This window comes from Hemitrygon akajei, unplaced genomic scaffold, assembly GCF_048418815.1.
Source record: "Hemitrygon akajei unplaced genomic scaffold, sHemAka1.3 Scf000043, whole genome shotgun sequence".
In the NCBI taxonomy this organism is placed as follows: Eukaryota; Metazoa; Chordata; class Chondrichthyes; order Myliobatiformes; family Dasyatidae; genus Hemitrygon; species Hemitrygon akajei.
Window position 1 is genome coordinate 7,203,507 of NW_027331929.1, and position 22,811 is coordinate 7,226,317.

At 48.9% G+C, this 22,811-nt stretch overlaps 1 protein-coding gene across 1 annotated transcript; it reads right to left on the reverse strand.

Annotated features, from left to right (window-relative positions):
• Positions 1-6,165: 6,165 nt before the first annotated feature.
• LOC140720486 (uncharacterized) lies at positions 6,166-21,987 on the reverse strand. The gene is made up of 6 exons (XM_073035336.1): positions 21,915-21,987; positions 18,542-18,658; positions 15,175-15,390; positions 11,252-11,394; positions 10,728-10,789; positions 6,166-7,269 (listed from the first exon to the last, which is right to left on the reverse strand). Exons 1-6 carry the CDS (start codon positions 21,985-21,987, stop codon positions 7,077-7,079), a joined length of 804 nt encoding a protein of 267 aa, XP_072891437.1. The 3' UTR covers positions 6,166-7,076.
• Positions 21,988-22,811: the final 824 nt, after the last annotated feature.

The window sequence follows — 22,811 nt, forward strand, 5'->3', positions numbered from 1 at the left end:
AGCGGTCCTTTCACAATATGAGGCTGAAGGTCAATACCAAGAATGTTAAACTCACCCGATGTCACAACCTGATGTCTCTTACAACAGACTACAAGCTCCCCACAGATTTTCTCGTCTAACTGCACAGGACTGTTCGGTGGTCGATGATGTAGTCCCATGAACGAATTCACACATTTCTTATTCCGCACTTCCACCTTTAATACCTCAACTCAGCCTAAATTATATGTGCTTTAGCAAGACTAAAACAGCGGTACCCTGGAAGGTTGAGCAAGCAAATCTGCGTCTCCTACAACCAAGTCTTACTATCGGCAAAACTACGGTGCTTCCAATTTTTGGCCCCTGGCCTGAGCTCATCTGCCTTTCGTACAATACTTACTGCTTGTAAATAGACGCAGCTGAGAACATGAGGCCCAACGGGCTCAACATTTTGCTTGCTGACTTTATCTGAATTCTTAACAACATCTGTCCCAACAATTAGTCTACAATCTGTTTAATCATTCTGGTTATCATCCCCCTGCAACTCTGGCTTAAACAGCACAACGACCCATCTTTTAATGGTAAACCTTCCCACTGGTACATTAATTCAGCTCCGGTTCAGGTGTAAACTGAGAGAGTTTCCATATGGCGGAGAAAATGAAGAAGCTGCACAACGAGGGACGGTTTGGCGCGGCCTCCAGGCAGGACTCCGTGCTGCCCCCAGTGTTCGCTCGGCAGAAGACAAGCTCAGCTGTTGTAGCTTGTAGATTTCGGTGTCTTTTATAGAGCCGAGGACCTCAAGCTGCTTATGTATGAATATATTCGCGAGCGCGTGCTTGAGTGTGCGTCTACATAAAGCATGAAAGTATTTCACTGATATCGTACATATGCTTGCAAACTTTCTATTTCATACATATTATGTGTGTTTTGTGCCTCGTGTGACACTTGGTTTTGTGTTTAGCAGCTTGGCCCTGGCGGTCATGTGTGATGGAATTGCAATTAAAATTTAATTGAATTGAATTGAAATGAAATGAATTCGTCTCGTCTGTAGAGGCCGCACCTTCCCAGGGAGAGAGCCCAGTAATAAACATATCTGAAGAGCTTGTTCCAAACCTAACTCATTAGCCACATTTTAAACTGAATGTTCTTTCTAATTTTGGCCACACCTGCACATACATAAGTTTAGTGAACCGGATCCCTTTTCCTACCTATAAACTGGTGAGTATATTGACCGCATACCATCAAGGAATCTTTTTCTCGTCCACATAACCTTCATTTCCCTTCCACTAACAAAGACAACACTATCGATACAGCTCAACACATTTCACCCCCTCCTTTCTGAGCCTCAGAACCATAGTCAGCGCCAGAGAACTAACAGTGAGACTTTCCTCTGCTTGGTCATTCGCACCTCTCTCCTCCCATCCAGAAGTATCCAAAGTGGTCTACCTGTTATTGACCGGGATGGCCACAAGGTGTCTCTGCACCGGCGTTGGCTTTTAATCCCTTTCACCTTCTTGTTTGTCACCCGGTTTCGTGCATCCTACACGTTGAGTGTTAATACTTCTTTATATGTCCTTCCTATCACCCCTCAGCTTTCCGAATGTTCTCGAGATCCTCCATTTCCAGTTCCCACTCTGTAACGCCGAGTAATTCTTTACTCAGAATTCTTTACTCTATTTCTTTACTCAGAGAGTGATAGCTGTGTGGAATGAGCTTCCTGTAGAAGTAGTAGAGGCCAGTTCAGTTGTGTCATTTAAGGTAAAATTGGATAGGTATATGGATAGGAAAGGAGTGGAGGGTTATGGGCTGAGTGCGGGTAGGTGGGACTAGGTGAGATTAAGAGTTCGGCACGGACTAGGAGGGCCGGAATGGCCTGTTTCCGTGCTGTGATTGTTATATGGTTATATGGTTAATAGAAGGTGCAGCTGGAAGGCTTTCTTTCATCTCGCAAGAGGAGCATTCAATTCTCCTGCCAGGCATTGTTACTGTCATGACTGTGCGAGTGTAAAGAAGGAAACAATAATTAAACTGAAAAAAAATCAAACAACAGTTGTTTTTTTTTTACCTTCAGTCACCCAAGATGCAAAGAGGTAAACCCTCTGACTTCCACTCAAAACCAATTTTCCGCCACTCTTTTCGGGTTATCTGGCTCATCACACACATACACACACACACACACACACACACACACACACACACACACACACACACACACACACACACACACACACACACAAACGCGCGCGCGCACGCACGCACGCACACATTCAAGCACTGAGTGAAAATCTCACCACACCATCCCATCACACACTCCCGGGTTCAGGCACAAAGTGAAACTCTCTACACACAGTCGCATCACAGACTCCTGATGTTAGACACTGGGTGACGCATTCTCCGGACAGTCCTATCGCGCACACACTGGTTCAGACACAATCTGAAGCTTACTCCCCCGGGTCGCTTCAGAAATTCCCATGTTCAGAAGCTCCTTCCCTCTCAGCAATTCCCACAACTCCGCCGTTCCTGAAGTCTTGAATTGTGTGCCGGCTCGAAGAATGTGCGTGTGTTTCTGTTCAGAGGATGTACAGAGAACAGGAGAGAATTGGAAGTGGCAAACACGAGGAAATCTGGAAATTCAAACAACAAACACAAAAAGATGGTGGAACGCAGCAGGCCAGGCAGCAGCATTACCCGCTCAGCTTCCCGAATGATCCCGAGTTCATCTAGTTCCAGTTCCAACTCTGTTAAGCAGAGTGATAGACGGTGCAGCTGGATGACCTTCATACAGGTGAAGTTGTCAGCGACTACAGAGGTCTCCATGCCTACCCACAACCCGCAACAGGAGCATGCAACACTCCCGCCAGGTATTGCTGCTGCTCCCACTGCGATTATAAAGAAGGAAATTATAATTAAACTGAAAACAAATCAAGAAACAGTTTTGTACCTCTCTCATCCAAGACCCCCATCCTTGAAGATTCAAAGAGATAAACCCGCTGACTTAAATCCAATTTCCCTCCACTCTTTCCCTCTAGTCCGGCTCAGCTATCTCTCTCTCTCTCTCTCTCTCTCTCTCTCTCTCTCTCTCTCTCTCTCTCTCTCTCTCTCTCTCTCTCTCTCCTCTCTCTCTCTCTCTCTTCTCTCTCTCTCTCTCTCTCTCTCTTCTCTCTCTCTCTCTCTCTCTCTCTCTCTCTCTCTCTCTCACACACACACACACACACACACACACACACACACATTCAAACACTGAGTGAATATCTCTCCACACCGTCCCCATCACATATTCACTGGGTCAGACACTGAGTGATGCTCCTTCCACACAATTCCATTACGCACTTCCGTTATCAGACAAGAACTGAAGCTCCCTCCATACTGTCCCATCACACACTACCGTGGTCAGTCACAGAAAGAAGCTCCTTCCACACCGTCACATCACACATTCCCAAGGTCAGACACAGAGTGAAGCTCCCTCCACACCTTCCCTCTGTGTGACAACAACAACGTGCCAAACGCATCTCCTTTGAACGTCCCCCCCTCTCACCCTAATGCAGGTACTCCGTTATTAGTCATTACCCCCCCCTCCCATGGGTAACAGATACAAGCTATCTTGGCTATTTGCGTCTCGTATTGTTATACAGCTCAAAGAGAAACTTAACTCGTGGTTACACCTATCCTATTCCATAATTGCCTTGTATCTAATGGCATTACCATCACTAGATGCAAAGTGTTCCCCTACACAAACTTCCGTCCCCGGCATGTCCTATTTGATAGGATGAGATCAGGTATTGCACTCTCTCATTGGGACATTAATCTACTGATTAAGGAACCTTTCTTAACTGATTAAGGAAACTATCCCAGTGGCCCTTTCACAGTGTGAGGCTCACAGTCAATACCAGGAAAGTTAAACTCACCCGATGTCACAACCTGATGTCTCATACAACAGACTCCGAACTCTCCACAGATTTGTTCCTCTAAATCCCCAGACTGTTCGGTGATCGATAATGTAGCCCCGTGAAGGAGTTCATGCCCTCTCATTCCTCACTTCCACCTTTAAAGCCTCGCCTCTGTCTGAATTATATATACATCAGCAGACTAAAACAGCGGTAAACTGGAAGGTTGAGCTTACAAACCTGCCACTCCAACAACCAACTCTTACTAATGACTAATCTATCATGCTTTCAGTAGTGGGCCCCTATCCTGAACTCATCTGCCTTTCGTACAATACTTACTGCTTTGAAATGGACGCAGCTCACAACTTGAGTCCCAGCGGGCTTAATATTTTGCTTGCTGACTTTATCTGAGGTCTTAACAACATTTGTCCCACAATGATTCAGCTATCTGTTCAAACATTCTGGTTATTATCCCCCTGCAATTCTAGCTTAAACACCACAAATACCCTTATTTTAATGGCAAACATTCCCGCTGGGATATTAGTTTCACTCCAGATCAGGTGAGAGAATTGCAAGATGGCGGGGAAGATGAAGCAGTTGCACAATGTGGGCCGATATGGCACGGCCTCTAGGCATGACTCGGTGCTGCCCCCAGTGTTCGTTCGGCAATAGACAAGCTCATTTGCTGTAGTTTTTGGATTTCGGTGACATTTAAAGTGCCTAGGACTTCAAGCTGCTTATTTATATACGTGCGTGCGTGCGTGATGACCTCCTTGCAGGTGAAGTTGGCACGGACTCTGGAGGTCTCCATGCCTTCCCACATCTTACAAGAGGAGCATTCAACTCTCCTGCCAGGCATTGTTACTGTCATGACTGTGCGATTATAAAGAAAAGGAAAACGATAATTCAACTAAAAAAAAACAACCAATAATGTTGTGCCTTCTCTCACCCAAGACTTATTCTCCTTGCAGAATCAAAAAGATAAACCCTCTTACTTCCACTCAAATCCAATTTCCCGGCACTCTTTCCCTCTACTTTACCTCATCTCACTCACACACACACACACACACACACACACACACACACACACACACACACACACACACACACACACACACACACACACACACACACACTCAGATACAAACACTGAATGGAAATCCCTCCATATCCTCCCATCCAACACTGATACGTTCAGTCAGAGACTGAGTCTCGCTCCACACCGTCTCATCATACACTCCTGGGGTCAGACATGGAGTGCATTTTCCTCTACACCGTCATAACACACACTCCCGGGGTCAGACAAGTATTAAGCCTCCCTCCAGATTGTCCCATCACATATTCACAGGGTCAGTCACAGAGAGAAGGCCTCACATCACACATTCCCGGTATTCGACACTGAGTGAAGTTCCCTTGACAAAAACGCAGCACACATTCCCAGGGACAGACACAGAGTGAAACTCTATCAACACCGTCGCATCACACCCTCCTGAAGTTAGACACTGGGTTTCGCTTTCTCTGGACCGTCCTATCGAACACATCCGGTTTCAGACTCAAACCGAAGCTTACTCCCCAGGGTCCCTTCAGAAACTCCCATGTTCCGAAGCCTGTTCCCTTTCACCAATACCCAGAACTCCGATGTTCCAGTAGTCTTGAATTGTGTGCCGGCTCGGAGAACGTGCGTGTGTTTCTGTTCAGAGGATGTGCAGGGAACAGGAGAGAATTGGTACGGGGATGGACATGGTGGTGAGGTAGCAGTCACTGGGATGAAATGTTGTCGAAACAAACGATCGGCCTGTTCACACAGAGCAGTGCAGAGGCTCAAAACCCAGAGATCGATATCCGGTGGAAGGGGGCTGGCTGTTGTAACAACAGAAGTCACCTCTCCCCCTCCTCCCCATAATTCCATATAAACAGAGAGAGAGGGAGACGTGTGGAGGAGGGAGAGGGTTAATGGAATCGTGGAGGACCTGCAGGGGATGGAGCGGGTCAGTGAGAAGGAGAGCCGAATTTGTGAAGCTGGAGATAACGGAGACAACACGGAGTGTAGGGGACGGAGGGGTCATGGAGACAGGGTGTGGAACAAGATAGCGGTGGCGGAAACGGGGAGGGCTTTTGCGGAAGTCGTGGATGACGGTGACGAGGATGGTCGGCTGGGAAGGAGGGTTGACGACGAACAGGAGATTGAAATCTCAATGAACCAGGAAGACCTTCTTCCCCTCCGCCAGCATATTCTTGAACGTATCAGCAACACCTCCACATTTTTGCGGCATTTATTAACGTTTTGCATTTGACGTTAATTTTACATATTTGAGCCCTACTGATTCTTCAAAAGAAGAAATCTCAGGTGGTCTAAGTCACAGATAATAAAACAGACCGTGAGTCCAGTAGAAAAGATGCGATACAGGTGGACAGGACATTTGACACGCTGGCCTTCATCAGTCAGGACACTGAGTACGGGGGTCGGAGGTCACGTTGCAGTTGCAGATGACGTCGGTCAGGCCGCACTTGGAGTATGGAGTTCAGTTCTGCTTGCCTTGCTCTAAGAGAAATTTCAACGAACTGGAAAGATTGCAGAGGGAGATTTCCGAGGATGCTGCCGGGACAGGAGGGACTGAGTTATGGAGCGAGTTTGGGAATTCTGAGACTTTTTTCGGTGACCTTACAGAGGTGTAGAAAACCACAAGGGACACAGATCAGCCGAATGCGTGCACTCTATTTCCCCATGACTGGGGTAACGAGAACATTAACGCACATGATTGAGGTGAGAGTAGCTAAAGACAGAAGCGGGGTGCGAGTTGGGTTTGATAAAAGCGACACAGTAGGATGAGGAGAGTGGGTAGAGACAGAATCTCTAATCGAGGGGAGAGAGTGGAGCTATGGAGCTCTTTTGGGAACTGATCCAGGTTGTGGGAAAGAATGAGCTAGTGGAAGTGAAAGCTAATCGAGGGAGAGACCGGGAACAGAAGGGGGAATTGGGGGCGAGGGAGGCAAGAAACCAGGCTGAGGAAAACGGGGTTGTAACAGAGGAGGCGGGAGTGGAGAAGGATAAGGGAGAGTCATTAGAGGGACGAGTGTACAGAGATGGTAAGATGGTGAGTAAGACTGTGATTGAAGGAAAGAGGAGAATAGGGTAAGGGTGACTGGCAGCGGCGCGGAGGGGTTAATGTGAGTGGTTAAGAGAAATGGAGGAGAAAGAGGGTTTTATCATTGTATTCAAGTCGGTCCCAGTGGTTGATGACAGAGATCCTGGATCTTTTCAGAAATATCTGGGCACGAAGGTGCAGACTTCTCACAGATGAAGCGCGTGCGAACCTCATCGCAAGGTTTACTCTCAGTGTACCATGTACATACACCGCACTCGGGGTCTCCACCGTTCGTTCGGAACATGACATTCGAAGCCACTTTCCTGTCAAAGATGGGTAAACAATGTCAACACACCTCCAGCAATCAGTCCCCCAAACCACTGATATCCTCCCTCGTCATTGACCTGTGGCACCCCAACATCTCCCACAACCCCACTGTCCCAGCACAGCCCTGTGTCAGCCTCCAGAATATCCCACTGACCCACTCTCTCTGCAGCCCAGTGTCAGTCACCAAAGTAATCCCTTGCCCCCTCTAACAGCAGATCGGTGTCAGAGACCAGAATTATAACAGGACCCAACATTCTCCTCACAGGCCCGTGTCAGTCCCCAAATTATTCCCACAGCGCCAGTGTCTTCCAAGGCCCCATGTCAGTCCTCAAAATGCTCCCACTTCTTTACTGTCTCCCCACAGGCCTGTGTTCTCTGTCTAAGTGCTCACACTCACCAATCCCATCCCACAGATCAGTGTCAGTCCAAACTACACTCACCGCCTGACTCTCTCCCCACAGCCCCGTGCCGGTCCCCCAAATAATCCCACTGCTCAACCCTCTTCTCAGAGACCTGTGTCAGTCACCAAGACACCTCCCGTTTCTCATGCTCTCCCCACGGACGTGTCTCAGTCCACAGAGCACTCCCACTGAACCATTCTCTCCCCACAGATCTGTGTCTGTCCCCACAGTACAGCCCTCCATCATTCTCTCCCCATAGACATGTGCCAGGCCCCAAGGTGTTCCCACTGCCTCACTCTCTCCCACAACCTGGGTCAGTTCCCAAAAGAGCTCTATAGCTCCACTCTCTCCCCACGGACCCGTGCTGGTCCCCAAAATAATCCCAATGCCTCGCCTTCCGATAAAGATCTGTGTCAACCACCGAAAGACAGCCACATCCCACTCTCTTCCCACAGCCCATGTCAGTTCCCACATTTGGAGAAGGAAGTCTAAGGATCAGAAAGGATTTTTTTCTTCTTCTCACTGCAGTTAAGAGAGGCGGGACTGCGCAGGCCTGTGACGCTGGGCAGCGAAGCGGGGAAGATTTAAAAGGAACACAGCCTTATACAGCGGGCAGCGGAGTGAGCCGGGAGCAGAGTAAAGGGCTCTTAAGGGATTTGGCTTACCAGGCTTAGGTGGAAACGGGCGAGGCAAGGTAGGTTTTGTTTTAATGTTTCCTTTTATTTGAGGAAAGGGGGAATTATGAGTGTGAAGGCAGTTTGTTGTCCTCGGTGTCGGATTGGGAGGTCCTGGAGACTCGTAGCCTGCCGGACGTCCGCATCTGCGTCGGATGCGCCGAGTTGTAGCTCCTAAGGGACCGTGTTAGGGAACAGAAGCTGCAGCTCGATTACCTTCGTCTGGTCAGGAAGAGTGAGGAGATGATAGAGATGAGTTACCGGCAGGTGGGCACACCAGGGCCACAGGAGGCCGAAGGTGCGTCAAGGTTAGGAGAGGGAAGGGGAAGAGTCAGGTAGTAGAGAGTACACCAGTGGCTGTACCCCTTGAAAATAAGTACTTCTGATTGAGTACTGTTGGGGGGGGGGGTGGGGACAACTTACCTGGGAGAAACGACAGGTGCCGTGCCACTGGCATAGAGTCCGGCCTGTAGCTCAGAAGCGTAGGGAAAGGAAGAGGAAGGTAGTAGTAATAGGGGACTCGATAGTTAGGGGGTCAGACAGGCGATTCTGTGGGCCCAGTCAGGAGACCCGGATGGTAGTTTGCCTCCCTGGTGCCAGGGTCCGGGATGTTACTGATCGCGTCCAAGATATCCTGAAGTGGGAGGGAAAGCAGCCAAAGGTCGTGGTACATATCGGTACCAATGACATAGGTAGGAAAAGGGAAGTGGTCCTGAAAGGAGAATATAGGGAGTTAGGAAGTAAGTTGTGAAGAAGGACCGCAAAGGTAGTAATCTCGGGATTACTGCCTGTGCCTCGCGACAGTGACAGTAGGAATGGAATGAGATGGAGGATAACTGCGTGGCTGAGGGGTTGAAGCAGGGGACAGTGATTCAAGTTTCTGGGATCTCCATTAGGGCAGGTGCGACCCGTACAAAAAGTATGGGTTACTCTTGAATCCTGAGGGGAAAAAATATCCAGGCGGGGAGATTTGCTAAGGCTACGGGGGAGACTTTCAAATAGAATGGTCGGGGTGTGAATCAATTTGAAGAAACTAGGAGAGAGCAGGTTATTTCACAAATAGAAAAAGCTAGTAGACAATGTCGGAGACAGGATAAGCAGGTGATGGAGAAGAGGAGCGCTCAGACCGAGGATATAGGAGAGAAGGAAGAAAAAGATAATAAAGTTGTTTGTACCGTTAGGGATAAACATAGAGGAAGAGGTGGAGAGTTTTTTCAATGTATCTATTTTAATGCGAGGAGCATTGTAAGAAATGTGGATGAGCTTAGAGCATGGATTGATACCTGGAAATATGATGTTATAGCAATTAGTGAATCATGCTTGCAGGAGGGGTGTGATTGGCAACTAAGTATTCGTTGATTTCTATGATGAAGAGATGTAATGGGACATCTTCCTCCACTGCGCAATCTCATCTCTGAACGCACGAGAACTAACTCCATATTTTTCTATCAGGTCTGATAGAATCGGAGGGGCAAGAGGGGGTGTCTTACATTATTTGTCAGAGAAAATATTACAGCGGTGGTAATACAGGATAAATTAGAGGGCTCGTCTAGGGAGGCTATTTCGTGCGAATTGAGGAATACGAAAGGTATAGTAACAATTATAGACCACCTAATGGGGAGCAGGAATTTGAGGAGCAAATTTGTAAGGAGATAGCAAATACTTGTAGTAAGCACAAGGTTGTGATTGTGGGAGATTTTAATTTTCCACACATGGACTGGGAAGCCAATTCTGTAAAAGTGCTGGATGGTTTGGAGTTTGTAGAATCTATGCAGTCTAGTTTTTTGCAGCAATGCATATAGTTACCAACTAGAGAAAGGGCAGTGCTGGATCTCCTGTTAGGGAATGAGATATGTTAGGTGACGGAGGTATGATTTGGGTTCCATTTTGTCATTTAAACAAATGGATAGGTATATGGACAGGAAAGGAATAGAGTGTTATGGGCTTAGTGCAGTTAGATGGGATTAGGTGAGAGTGAGTGTTCGTCACGGACTAGAAGGGCCGAGATGGCCTATTTCCGTGCTGTAAATGTTATGTAGTTATATGGTTCAATTAATTCTACTGCACACTCTGTACCAACAGGCCTTGTCGATCCTCAAACAAATCCAATTGCTCATTCTCTCACCGCAGAACTTTTTCTCTCCAAAACGCCCCGAATGCCCACTCTCACCCCACAGCCCTTGTTTGTCCGCAAAATCATACCACTGTCCACTCCCTTTAGCAAACCGTGTCTGACCACAAACTAATATCACTGCACACAACCTTCCCGCAGCCTGTGCCAGTCCCCAAAATAAATCCACCGCCCACTCGCTTCTCGCAGCGTGTATCAATCCGACGACCCACTTTCTTTTCAGAAACCTGCAAGATCCCAAAGCTCACCCGTCTTTGCATTTTCCAATCCAATATGAAATGCGGTCGCGGAGAGTTTTTGTAACAAAATTCTGTGAAATTAAATTGCTATCATTAATGATTGAATCCCAAAGAGTTTTACGGTGCGTCCCTTTATGTCTGAACCCAGGTGAGTGTGAAGGGATGGTGTTGCAGGAGCTTAATACTTTGTCTCACCACGCGAGAATATGAATGTCACGGAGTGGAAGGAGCCTCACTCTGTGTCTGAACCGGGGAGTGTATGATGTGACGGTGTGGAGGGAGATTCACTCTGTGTCTGACCCCGGGAGTGTGTGATAGGCCGGTGTGAAAGGAGCCTCACTCTGTGTCTGACACCGGACATGTGTGATGGAAAGGTGTGAAGGAGATTCGCTCCGTTACTGACAGCAGGAGTGTGTGCTGGGACGAGAAAGAGGGAGCGTCACTCTGTGTCTGAGCCCGGAAGTGTGAGATCAAACGGAGTTAAGGGAGCTTCCCTCTGGTGTGGATACATCTTCCGTCGATCTGACACGTACCTCCTCTTCTGCTGAATTTATTTCAAGAAGTTTAGAATCAGAGTTCGAACAATTCTGCTTCGCTTCATCGTAGGAAGTGTTAACCGTGGATATAAAATAACACGGGCCATCATTTCTGATCCAGTTATGGGAAAAATATTGCTCTGGAAATTGGGAGAAAAGAACAGTGAATCTCACTGCGTACCGTCCATTACGTCCGCTGTGTGTCAGACAGCGAAAGAGGATCTCTCCTCACCGACCCATCACACACAACTGGTCAAGTACAGAATGAAACACCCTCCTCACCGGTCCCTTGACAAATTGGCTCTGGAATTTCCGAACATGTAGCAGTGAATCCGCCGGGAGATAGACACCGTCCAATCACACACTCCCGGTGTCAGACACAGAGTGAATCTTCCTCCACACCGCCCCATCACACACTCCTGGGGTCAGACACAGAGTGAAGCTCCCTCCACACCGTCCCATCTCACACACCCGGGGTCAGAAAAAGAGTGAATCTCCCTCCACACCCTCCCATCACACTCACCCGGGGTCAGATACAGAGTGAAGCTTCCTCCACACCGTCCCATCACACAACCCCGGAATCAGACACAAAGTTCCCTCCACACTGTCCCATCACGCACTCCCGGATTCAGACACAGAGTGAAGCTCCCTCGACACCGCTCCATCACACACTGCTGGGGATAGATACAGAGTGAAGCTCCCTTCTCACCGTTCCATCGCATACTCCCCGGGTCAGATACAGACCGAAGCTCCCTGCAAACCGTCCCATCACACACACTCCCCGGGTCAGGCACAGAGTGAATCACCCTCAATACTGTCCCATCACACACTCCCGAGGTAAGACGCAGAAAGAATCTCACTCCACACGGTCCCATCACACACTCCCGGGGTCAGACATAGAGTGACGTACCCTCTACAGTGCCCCATCGCACTCTCCAGGGGTCGGACACACAGAGCGTATCTCACTCCACGCCGTCCCATCACACAATCCTGGGTTTGGTCACAGAGTGATGATCCCACCAGACTGTCCCAACACACAATCCTGTTGTCAGACACAGAGTGAAGTTCCCTCTACACCGTCCCATCACACACTCCCGGGGTCAGACACAGAGTGAAGTTCCCTCTACACCGTCCTATCACACACTCCCGGGGTCAGACACAGAGTGAAGCTTCCTCTACACCGTCCCATCACACACTCCCGGGGTCAGACACAGAGTGAATCTCCCTCCACACAGTCACGTCACACACTCCCGGGGTCAGACACAGAGTGAATCTCCCTCCACACAGTCACGTCACATACTCCATGGGTCAGGTATAAGTGATACTACTTCCGTAACATTCCATCACACGCACACTGTGTCAGTCACAGAGTGCAGCTCCTGCCACATCATCCTGTCACAGTCGACATACGTCTGAAGTAGAGTGACGCTCCCTCCATACAGTCCCATCACACTCCCAGGGTTTCACCCAGTGTGAGCTCCGTATTGCACTGTTCCATTAGACACTTCTAGTAAAACACAGAGTGAAGCTGCCTCCTCACTCTCCCAATGCTCATTCCTAGGGTTTGCCACAGAGTGATGTTCCCTGCATAATATCCCATCGCAAGCACACTGTGTCAGACACAGAGTAAAGCTCACTCCACACCGTCCCATCACACACTCACGGGGTCACACACTTAGTGAATCTCCCTCCACACCGTCCCATCACACACTCACGGGGTCAGACACAGAGTGAGACTCCCCCGAAAATGTCCCATTATACGTTCCCGGTGTCAAATACAAACTACCCTCACACCCTTCTATCACGCATTCTCGTCGTCAGAATCAAACTGAAGCTCGTTCACACCGTCTCCTCCCACCTTCCTGCTATCAGACTCAAATTGAAACTCCCGCCACGGCACCCAGGTGTAGCTCCCTCAACTATGCCCCATCACTAACTTCAGGAGTCAGTTACAAGCTCCTTTAGACCATCCTATCACAGAGATCCTGAGGGACAGACACAAATAGAATTTCAATCCATACCGTCCCGTCACACACTCCAGTGGTGATACACATGAATTTCCACTCACGCAACCCGTTGCCAGACACTGAGGGACTCTGTCCCTTCACAGAATCCAGGAGGGAACATAGAGTGGAACTCTCTTATGCTATTACGTCATGCTCATTTCCGGGGCCAGACACAGAGTGAAGCTCTCCCTCGCATTAGCCCCCCATCACACACTCATGGGATCAGACTGCACGCTGCTCACTGTCAAATCACACGCTCTTACGAATCTTCTTCCACACCGACCCCTCACACACTCCCAGGTTCAGACACAGAGTGAAACTCCCTCCACACCGTCCCATCACACACTCCCGGGGTCAGACACAGAGTGAATCTCCCTCCACACCGTCCCATCACACACTCCCGAGATCAGATTCGCAAAGAAACTACCTCATCACCGTCCCATCACAGGCACCCGGATTCAGTTATAGAGTGAAGTTCCCTGCAGGCCATTCAATCACACACATCCCTGACGGGTCAGACTACAAACTTGGGTTCCATCCACTATGTCACGTCACACACTCTTGGGGCAGACGAAGAATGCGGCTCTTGTCTCACGGACTCATTATACTCTCCCACTGTCAGACACAGAGTGATTCTCCTTTCACACTGTCCCATCACACACGATTGGTGTCAGGCTCAGACTGAATCTTTCACTCCACCAGACTGTCAAACACTCCTTGTGTCAAACATGGAATGAAGCTCACTTCATGCTCTTTCTTCACGCAGTCCTGCCGATAAACACAGATTGAGCCTCCCTCCACACTTCCCCAACACATCCTCCCCATGGTCAGATAGGAATTGAAATACTCTCTGCACCATCCCGCCGCATACTCCCGTCGTCAGACAGTAAGATGCTCCTTCTGCCCAGTAACACCAAATAACACAGGGGTCAGAAAACGAGCGATGCTCCGTACACACCGTCCAAGCACACACTCCCGGGGTCAGAAACAGAGGTAAGCTGCCTCCACACCGTCCCATCAAACACTCACGAGCTTAACACAGGGTAAATCTCCCTCCTTACATCCTCCGTACATCACAGACCTCCTGGCGAGTCACAGAGTGAAGATCTCTCTCAACCGTCCCATCACGCTCAGCTGTGCTCACACACAAAGCGAAGTTCCGCCCATGCTCTCCCATGGCACACTGACGGGTTCAGACTCGCTCCACAACATCCAATCACACAATCCGGTGTCACATAGAATGAACGTCTCTCTGCACTGTCCACCTCGCACAGTCTCGGAGTCAGACACAGAAGCTCTCTCTCCACGATCCCATTACTCCGGGAATCAGACATAGAGTGAAGCTCCTTCCAACCTGTCCCATTACACACTCCTGGATTCAGACACAGAGTAATGCTCCCTCTTGTTTCGTCCCGTCCCTCACTCTGGATTTCAGACACAGAGTGAAGCCCCCGCTGCACCGTCTCGTCGTACACTCCCGGCTTCAGGGTGAAACGCTCTCTCCACGTTACCGTAACACACTTCAGTGGTCAGGCATGGGGTGAATCTCTCTGGGCACTGTCCCGTCACACAATCCCGCTGTCAGACACAGAGTCAAGCTGGATCCATATTGTCCCATCAGACATTCCCGGAGTGGGACATAGAGTGAAGCTGAAATGTTACGTCTCACAATCCCGTGGTCAGACACAGAGTGAATCCACATCCACAATGTTCCATCACACTCTCCTGGATTCAGTGACAGAGTGAACCTTCGTCCACGCAGCCCCATCACACACTCACCGGGTCAAACACAGAGTGAATCATCCTCCATACCATCTCTTCACACACTCCCGATGTCAAGCACAGAGTGACGCTTCCTCTCTCCATGCCTGCCCTGTGATGAGGAGCGGGTGAAAGAGGGGGATGATGCCTCACCTCTTCTGCTGGTCAACAATTCACAGATTTGAGCCTTAGTTTCGTTGAAGGATCTGTACTTCGTTTCCATCTCAGTGAACTGGTGACGGAGATCGTTGTTCATTCGTTTAAGATCGGACAGATTAGAGTTGAGCGCAGAGAGCTTGGATTCAACGGTTGAGTTTAACTCATGGCAGTTTCGGTCGGAGGTGAACGTAGACTGACGAATCTGTGATACTGCGAGAGATGGTGAAGGATGTTTAGCGTTTACAGTGCCACCTGAGTCGGCGTCACGCTACCGACTGAGTCTCAGAGAGTGTTGTGTCAGTGTCACGGTGAAGGGTGTCACAGTGAAGGATGTGCTGGTGGCACAGTGATATGCGTCGTCTGTGTTACTCTGAGGGGTATATCAATGTCCTGGTGAAGGTTTTGTTGATGTTACAATGGGGGTCTGCGTCATGTTTGTGTCACGGCGATGGTCGTGTCAGTGTTGCGGTCAGGAATGTATCTGTGTCTCGTTGAAGGTCCGTTTACAACGGTACCAGCAATGGCGTGTCGGTGTGACCGTGTTATAGAACATAGAATAGTGCAGCACTGTTCAGGCCCTTCGGCCCACAATGTTGTGCCCACCCCTTAAACGCTGCCTCCCATATAACCCACCACCTTAAAATCCTCCATATACCTGTCTAGTAGGCTATTAAATATCACCAGTGTATCTGCCTCCACCACTGACTCAGGAAGTGCATTACACACTAACTGTTCTCCGACTAAAAAACCCTTCCTCTAGTATCCCCCTTGAATTTCCCTCTCCTTACCTTAAAGCCATGTCCTCTTGTACTGAGCAGTGGTGCCCTAGGGAAGAGGCGCTGGCTGTCCACTCTATCTATTCCTCTTAACATCTTGTATAACTTTATCATGTCTCCTCCCATCCTCCTTCTCTCCAGAGAGTAAAGCCCTAGCTCCCTTAATCTTTGATCATAATCCATACTCTCAAAAACCAGGCAGCATCCTGGTAAATCTCCTCTGTTCCCTTTCTAACGCTTCCACAACCTCCCTATAGTGAGGCGACCAGAACTAGACACAGTACTTCAAGTGTGGCCTAACCAGAGTTTTATAGAGCTGCATCATTACTCCTTAACTCGTAAACTCTGTCCCTCGACTTATGAAATCTAACACTCCATAAACGTTCTCAACTACCCTATCTAACAGTGAGGCAACTTTGAAGGATCTGTGGACATGTACTCCCAGTTCCCTCTGCTCCGCCACACTACCAAGTATCCTACCATTTACTTTGTACTCTGCCTTGAGTTTGTCCTTCCAAAGTGTACCACCTCACACTTCTCCGGGTTGAATTCCAACTGCCACTTCTCAGCCAACTTCTGCATCCTATCAATGTCTCTCTGCAATCTTCGACAACCCTCTACGCTACCCACAACACCACCAAACTTTGTGTCTTCTGCAAACTTGCCAACCCACCCTTCTACACCTACGTCCATGTCGTTAGTAAAATCACGAAAAACAGAGGTACTAGAGCCTATCCTTGAGGAACACCACTAGTCACAGCCCTCCAATCCGAGTGTACTCCCTCCACCACGACACTCTGCTTTCTCCAGGCAAGCCAATTGTGAATCCACCTGGCCAAGCTTCCCTGGATCCCATGCCTTCTGACTTTCTAAATAAGCTCTACCGTGCGGAACCTTGTCAAATGCCGGACTAAATTCCATGTGTATCACATCCACTGCATTACCCCCATCTATCTGACTTATCAAAAAGGCTAAGGGGCTGGTGGTGGACCTGAGGAGGGCTAAGGCACCGGTGACGCCTGTTTCCATCCAAGGGGTCAGTGTGGACATGGTGGAGGATTACAAATACCTGGGGATACGAATGGACAATAAACGGGACTGGTCATGATACACTGAGGCTGTCTACAACAAGGGGCAGAGACGTCTCTATTTCCTGAGGAGACTGAGGTCCTTTAACATCTGCCGGACGATGCTTACGATGCTCTACGAGGCTGTGGTGGCCAGTGCTATCATGTTTGCTGTTGTGTGCTGGGGCAGCAGGCTGAGGGTAGCAGACACCAACAGAATCAACAAACTCATTCGTAAGGCCACTGATGTTGTGGGGGTGGAACTGGACTCTCTGACGGTGGTGTCTGAAAAGTGGATGCCGTCCAAGTTGCATGCCCTCTTGGACAATGTCTTCCATCCACTCCACAATGTACTGGTTAGGCACAAGAGTACATTCAGCCAGAGACTCATTCCACCGAGATGTAAAACTCAGCGTCATAGGAAGTCATTCCTACTTGCGGCGATCCAACTTTACAACTCATCCCTCGGAGTGTCAAACACCCTGAGCCAATAGGCTCGTCCTGGGCTTACTTCCACTTGGCATGATTAACTTATTATTTAATTAGTTATTGTTGTATATTGCTTATTTCTTCACATTTCTTGGTTGGTGCGGCTATAACGAAACCCAATTTCCCTCGTGATCAATAACGTATGTCAGTCAGTCTGTCTACCACCTCCTCAAAGGGTTCTATCAGGCTTGTTAGATACGATCTGCCCTTCACAAAGTCATGCTGACTGTCCCTGATCAGACCATGATTCTCTAAATGTCCATAGATTCTATCTCGAAGAATCGTTTCAAACAGCTTTCTCAAAATAGACATAAGGCTCACTGGGCTATAATTACTCAGACTATCCCTACAAACTTATTTGAACAAAAGGACAATATTCGCCTCCCTCCAATCCTACCATACCATTCCCGTGGACAACGAGGACATAACGATCCTAGCTAGAGTCTCAACAATCTCTTCTTTCCCCTCGTGGAGCAGGCCTGGGGAATATTTCGTCAGGCCCCGGGGACTTATCCGTCGTAATGTATTTTAAGAAGTCCAACACCTCCTCTCCGTTAATATCAGCATACTCCAGAACATTGAACACCCTCATATTGTCCTCACCGTCATCAAGCTCCCTCTCATTGGTGAATACCGGAGAGAAGTATTCATTGAGGACCTCGCTCACTTCAACAGCCTCCAGACACATCTTCCCACTTTTATCTCTAATCGGTCCTACCTTCACTCCTATCATCCTTTTGTTCTTCACATAATTGAAGAATGCCTTGGGGTTTTCCTTTACCCTACTCGCCAGGGCCTTCTCTTGCTCCCTTCTTTCTGTCCACAACCCCTTCTTCATCTCTTTTCTTACTGCCCCATTTTCCTCAATAGACTCGTATGATCCTCGCTTCCTAAACCTCATGTACGCTGCCTTCTTCCATCGGTGTTACGGTAAGGGGGGTTTTGGTTTCACTGTTGTGTTTTACAATCTCAATATATTCCACTTTCTTAATTTACGGTCTGACTCCATCCGCAGACCGTTCCACTCACCATGAATCGAGAGTCCGACCACAATCACGATTAGGGCGGCTGTAACTAGGCAGAGTAGGCAGATCAGACGGTACGGTCTATTTCCGATCTTCACTTTCGACTCCCGTTCTTGCGCAGCTGTGGAGATACCATGTGATCATAAGATCACAATAAATATTTATTAAGACAATAGGAGCTATTTAATGAATACTTTACTTCAGTATCTTAGTGACTGTAGTGATGACTTGCAACAGACTGAAAAGCCTGAGCATGTAGATATTAAGAAAGATGAAGTAATGGAGCTTTTGGAAAGCATCAAACTGGATACGTCACGGGTACCGGACGAAATATACCCCAGTCTACTGTGGGAGGCGAGGGAAGAGATTGCTGAAGCTCTGGCGATGATCTCTGCATCATCAATGGAAACGTGAGAGGTTCCGGATGATTGTGGATGTTGTTCCTTTATTAAAGAAAATGAGAGGACATTGCCCAGGAAATTATAGACCAGAAGGTCTTACCTCAGCGGTTGGTAAGTTGATGGAGAAGATCGTGAGAGGCAGGATTTATGAACATTTGGAGAGGTATAATATGATTAGGAGTGGTTAGTATGGCTTTGTAAAGGGCAGATCGTGCCTTACGAGACAGATTGAATTCTTGTGGAGATGTGACTAAAGGAAGAAGAAGGTGATTAAGGAAGAGCAGTGGATGTAGTGAATGTGGTCTTCAGCAAAGCGTTTTATAAGATACTCCATGCAAGGCTTACTGAGAAAGTAAAGAGGAATGGGATCCAAGCGGATATTGCTTTGTGGATCAACAACTGGCTTGCCCACAGAAGGCAAAGAGTGATTGTAGACGGGTCATATTCTGCACAGAAGTCGGTCACCAGTGGAGTGCATCAGGGATCTGTTCTGGGGCCCTTATTTTTCTTGACTTTTATAAATGAACTGAATGAAGTTGTGGGGGGATGGGTTCTTTGGTTTGCTGATGACACAATGCTTGGGGGTGTTGTGGATAGTTGGAGGGCTGTCAGAGATTACAGCGGGACATTGATAGGATGCAAAACGGGGCTAACGAAGTGGCAGATGGATTTGAACCCAGTTAAGTGTGAAGCGGTTCTTTTTTATCAGTCAAATACGATGGCAGAACATAGTATTAATGGTAAGACACTTGGCAGTGTGGAGAATAAAAGGCATCTTAGGGTCCGAGCTCAAAGCAGCTGCGCAGGTTGACTCTGTGGTTAAGAAGGCGGATGGTGTGTTGGCCTTCATCAATCGTGGAATTGAATTTAGGAACTGAGAGGTGATGTTTCAGCTATATAGGACCCTGGTCAGACCCCACTTGGAGTACTGTGCTCAGTTCTGGTCGCCTCACTATAGTAAGGATGTAGAGCCATAGAAAGGGTGCAGATGAGATTTACAAGGATGCTGTCTGGATTGGGGAGCATGCCTTACGAGAATAGGTTGAGTGAACTCGGCCTTTTCTCCTTGGAGCGACGAAGGATGGGAGGTGACCTCATAGAGGTGTAGAAGATGATGAGAGGCATTGATCGCGTGGATAGTCAGAGGTTTTGTCGCAGGACTGAAATGGCTCGCACGAGAGGCCATGCTTTAAGCTGCTTGGAGGCAGATACAAAGGTGACGTCAGTAGGACGTTGTCATTTTACTCAAGTGAGTGGTGAGTGCATGGAATAGGCTGCAGGTGGCGGTAGTGGAGGAGGAACCGATAGGGCCTTTCATGGGACCCCTGGATGGTTACAAAGGGGGAAGAAGCCTTCCTTGAGACTGGTGGGACGAGCTTTCGTACCTTTCTCCCCGATGGGAGGGAGTCCGGCTGGGTTGGGTCGGGGTCTATGGTTATGCTGGCTGCTTCACGGAGACAGCAGGAAATGTAGACAGTGTCCACGGAGAGAACATTTCAGATTTCCATCTTTGGAGTAAGACAGCAGGACGGCTGATTAGGGCAGTGTACTAGACGTGGTGGATAGGGACTTCAGTGCCCTATTGTTGGGCTGCTCTGTATAAGGGGGTGGGGCCAGGGGAGATTAGACTGACCGATTTGATTGCGGAGGACCCGTTTGTCTTGATTGATTGATTGATAAAGTGTACACTGACTTTATCAAACACTGTCACAAGTTCCCAGATGGTAGATCTCTCTGGGAGATGGAAGAGTGGAAGGGAGGGAGACAGGGAGAACGAAAGGAGCGGTGAGAGAGTGAGGTGGGGGGAGATCTGGAAGGTGGAAGATGGAGGAGGAAGACAGATACTGGATGGCCTGAGACGCAGAGAGATTTGTCGGGCTAATATGTTCGGGAAGGACAGATCAGTCACGGAGAGTAGATGTAATCTACCTAGACTTTAACAAGGTCTCAGATGGTACACTGCTCTGGAAGATGATGGTACAGGAGTCGGGAGGTCACGTTGCAGATGTACAGTGACGCCGCTCTTGTTCAGTGTTGGTCGCGCTGATATAGGAAAGACCACAGTGTTGGAAGATTTACGATTATGTTGGACTCGGGGCAGTGAGGCATGGAGAGAGGTCGGGCAGGTCGGGACTTTATTCGTTGGAGCGCAGGGGTAACCTCACAGAGTTGTGTAAAACCACGAGGGGCGCAGGCAGGGTGACTGAAGAGAGATTTGGGAAAAAAGATGTGGTAGCGAGAACAAGAAAAAAGTGAGTGCGGTTAGAAAAGGGAGAGAGCGGTGGATATAGAGAAAGAAAAGGCGTGGAGGGGAGATGAGCGGAAAACAGGGACAGAGAGAGGTCGGAAGAACGGACGGTGTTGACGGTGGTATAAGAGTGAGCAGAGAGAGCGCGATAGAGTGCGAGAAGGAGATCGAGAGTGGTAAAGACGGTGACAGTATAGAAGAGAGACGGGAGAGAGAGGGGGCAATGAGAGAGGGCGAAGAGAACGGGACAGTGGGAGACAGTAGGGGAAATAGTGTGATGGAGGGACGGGGAGGGAGCGAGAAAGGAGACGGGGTGAGAGAAGGTGAAAGAGGGAAAAGAGAGTGGGGTTAGAAAAGGGAGAGAGGGGTTAAGGTTTTATACCGCGCTCCTTCTCAGCGTCATCAACAGTCCTCCCTTCTCAACACACTGACACGGAGCTAACTCAGCTCCACCACCCCTGCCCCACACCACTTGCTCCTCATTGCCCCTTCATCCACACGCCCCATACCATGCCATCTTCCCACAGCACTCCCTGCGCACTCCATCCTAGAACTCTACCTCTCGGGCGCAACGGTCCGTACGGACCATCAAAGAGAGCTTCCCCCTCTTCGCATCTCCCACGCGTTACCTCCGTGTTATTCTCAAACAGGGAATCATTAGGGTCAACTGTACTTTTACACTGAAATCTCTCGACAGGATTGGACACGTCACCTAAACAGGAACAAACTGAAAAAGATGAAACTATCCTCGATCTGTTCGGACCCGGGGCGCCGAGGGGGCCTTGAAATTAACTTCCGCATACGATACATCAGATTCAGCTGTGGACAGAAAATTGTTCTGATTGAGGGTCAGACACAGAGTGAAGCTCCCAGTGCACCGTTCCATCACACTCTCCTGGTGTCAGACACCGAGTGAATCTCCCTCCGCACCGTCCCATCACACACTCCCGGGGTCAGACACAGAGTGAATCTCCCTCCACACCGTCCCATCACACTCTTCTGGTGTCAGACACAGAGTGAATCTCCCTTCACACTGTCCCATCACACACTCCTGGGGTGAGGCAAAGAGTGAAGCTCTCTCCGCACCGTCCCAATGCACAATCCATGGGGGTCAGAAACAGAGTGAAGCTCCCTCCACACAGTCCTGGGCGGGGGGGGGGGAGGTGTTTCGATAATCCGATAAAAACGGGGCCGAAGCCGTCCTTGGGACTGGTGGGACGTGCTTTCGTATCTTTGTCTCCGATGGGAGGGTGTCCGGCTGGGTTGGGTCGGGGTCTAGGGTTATACTGGCTGTTTCACGGAGACAGCAGGAAAGGTAGACAGTGTCCACAGAGAGAACAAGTGAGATTTCCATCTTTGGAGTAAGAAATCAGGATGGCTGATTAGGGCAGTGTACCAGAAGTGATAGATAGGGACTTCCTATAAGAGGGTTCGGGCCAGTGAAATTAGACTGACCGATTTGATTGCGGAGGACCTGTTTGTCCTGATTGGTTGGAGAAATGTACACAGACTTTAACAAATACTGTCACAAGATCCCAGATGGTAGATCACTCCGGGAGAATGAAGAGAGGAATGGAGGGCGAGACGGAGTAAGAAAGGAGCAGTGAGAGAGGGGGGGGAGGGGG

What these genes read in the sequence shown, in the direction of transcription:
- LOC140720486 (XM_073035336.1), bottom strand. Translation starts at nt 21,987, where the DNA reads ATGCGGAAGTTAATTTCAAGGCCCCCTCGGCGCCCCGGGTCCGAACAG. An exon ending in ATTGTTGACCAGCAGAAGAG is followed by an intron (nt 11,395 to 15,174) that starts GTGAGGCATCAT and finishes CCCAATTTCCAG; the next exon opens with AGCAATATTTTTCCCATAAC. An exon ending in ATTGGAAAATGCAAAGACGG is followed by an intron (nt 7,270 to 10,727) that starts GTGAGCTTTGGG and finishes CATCTTTGACAG; the next exon opens with GAAAGTGGCTTCGAATGTCA.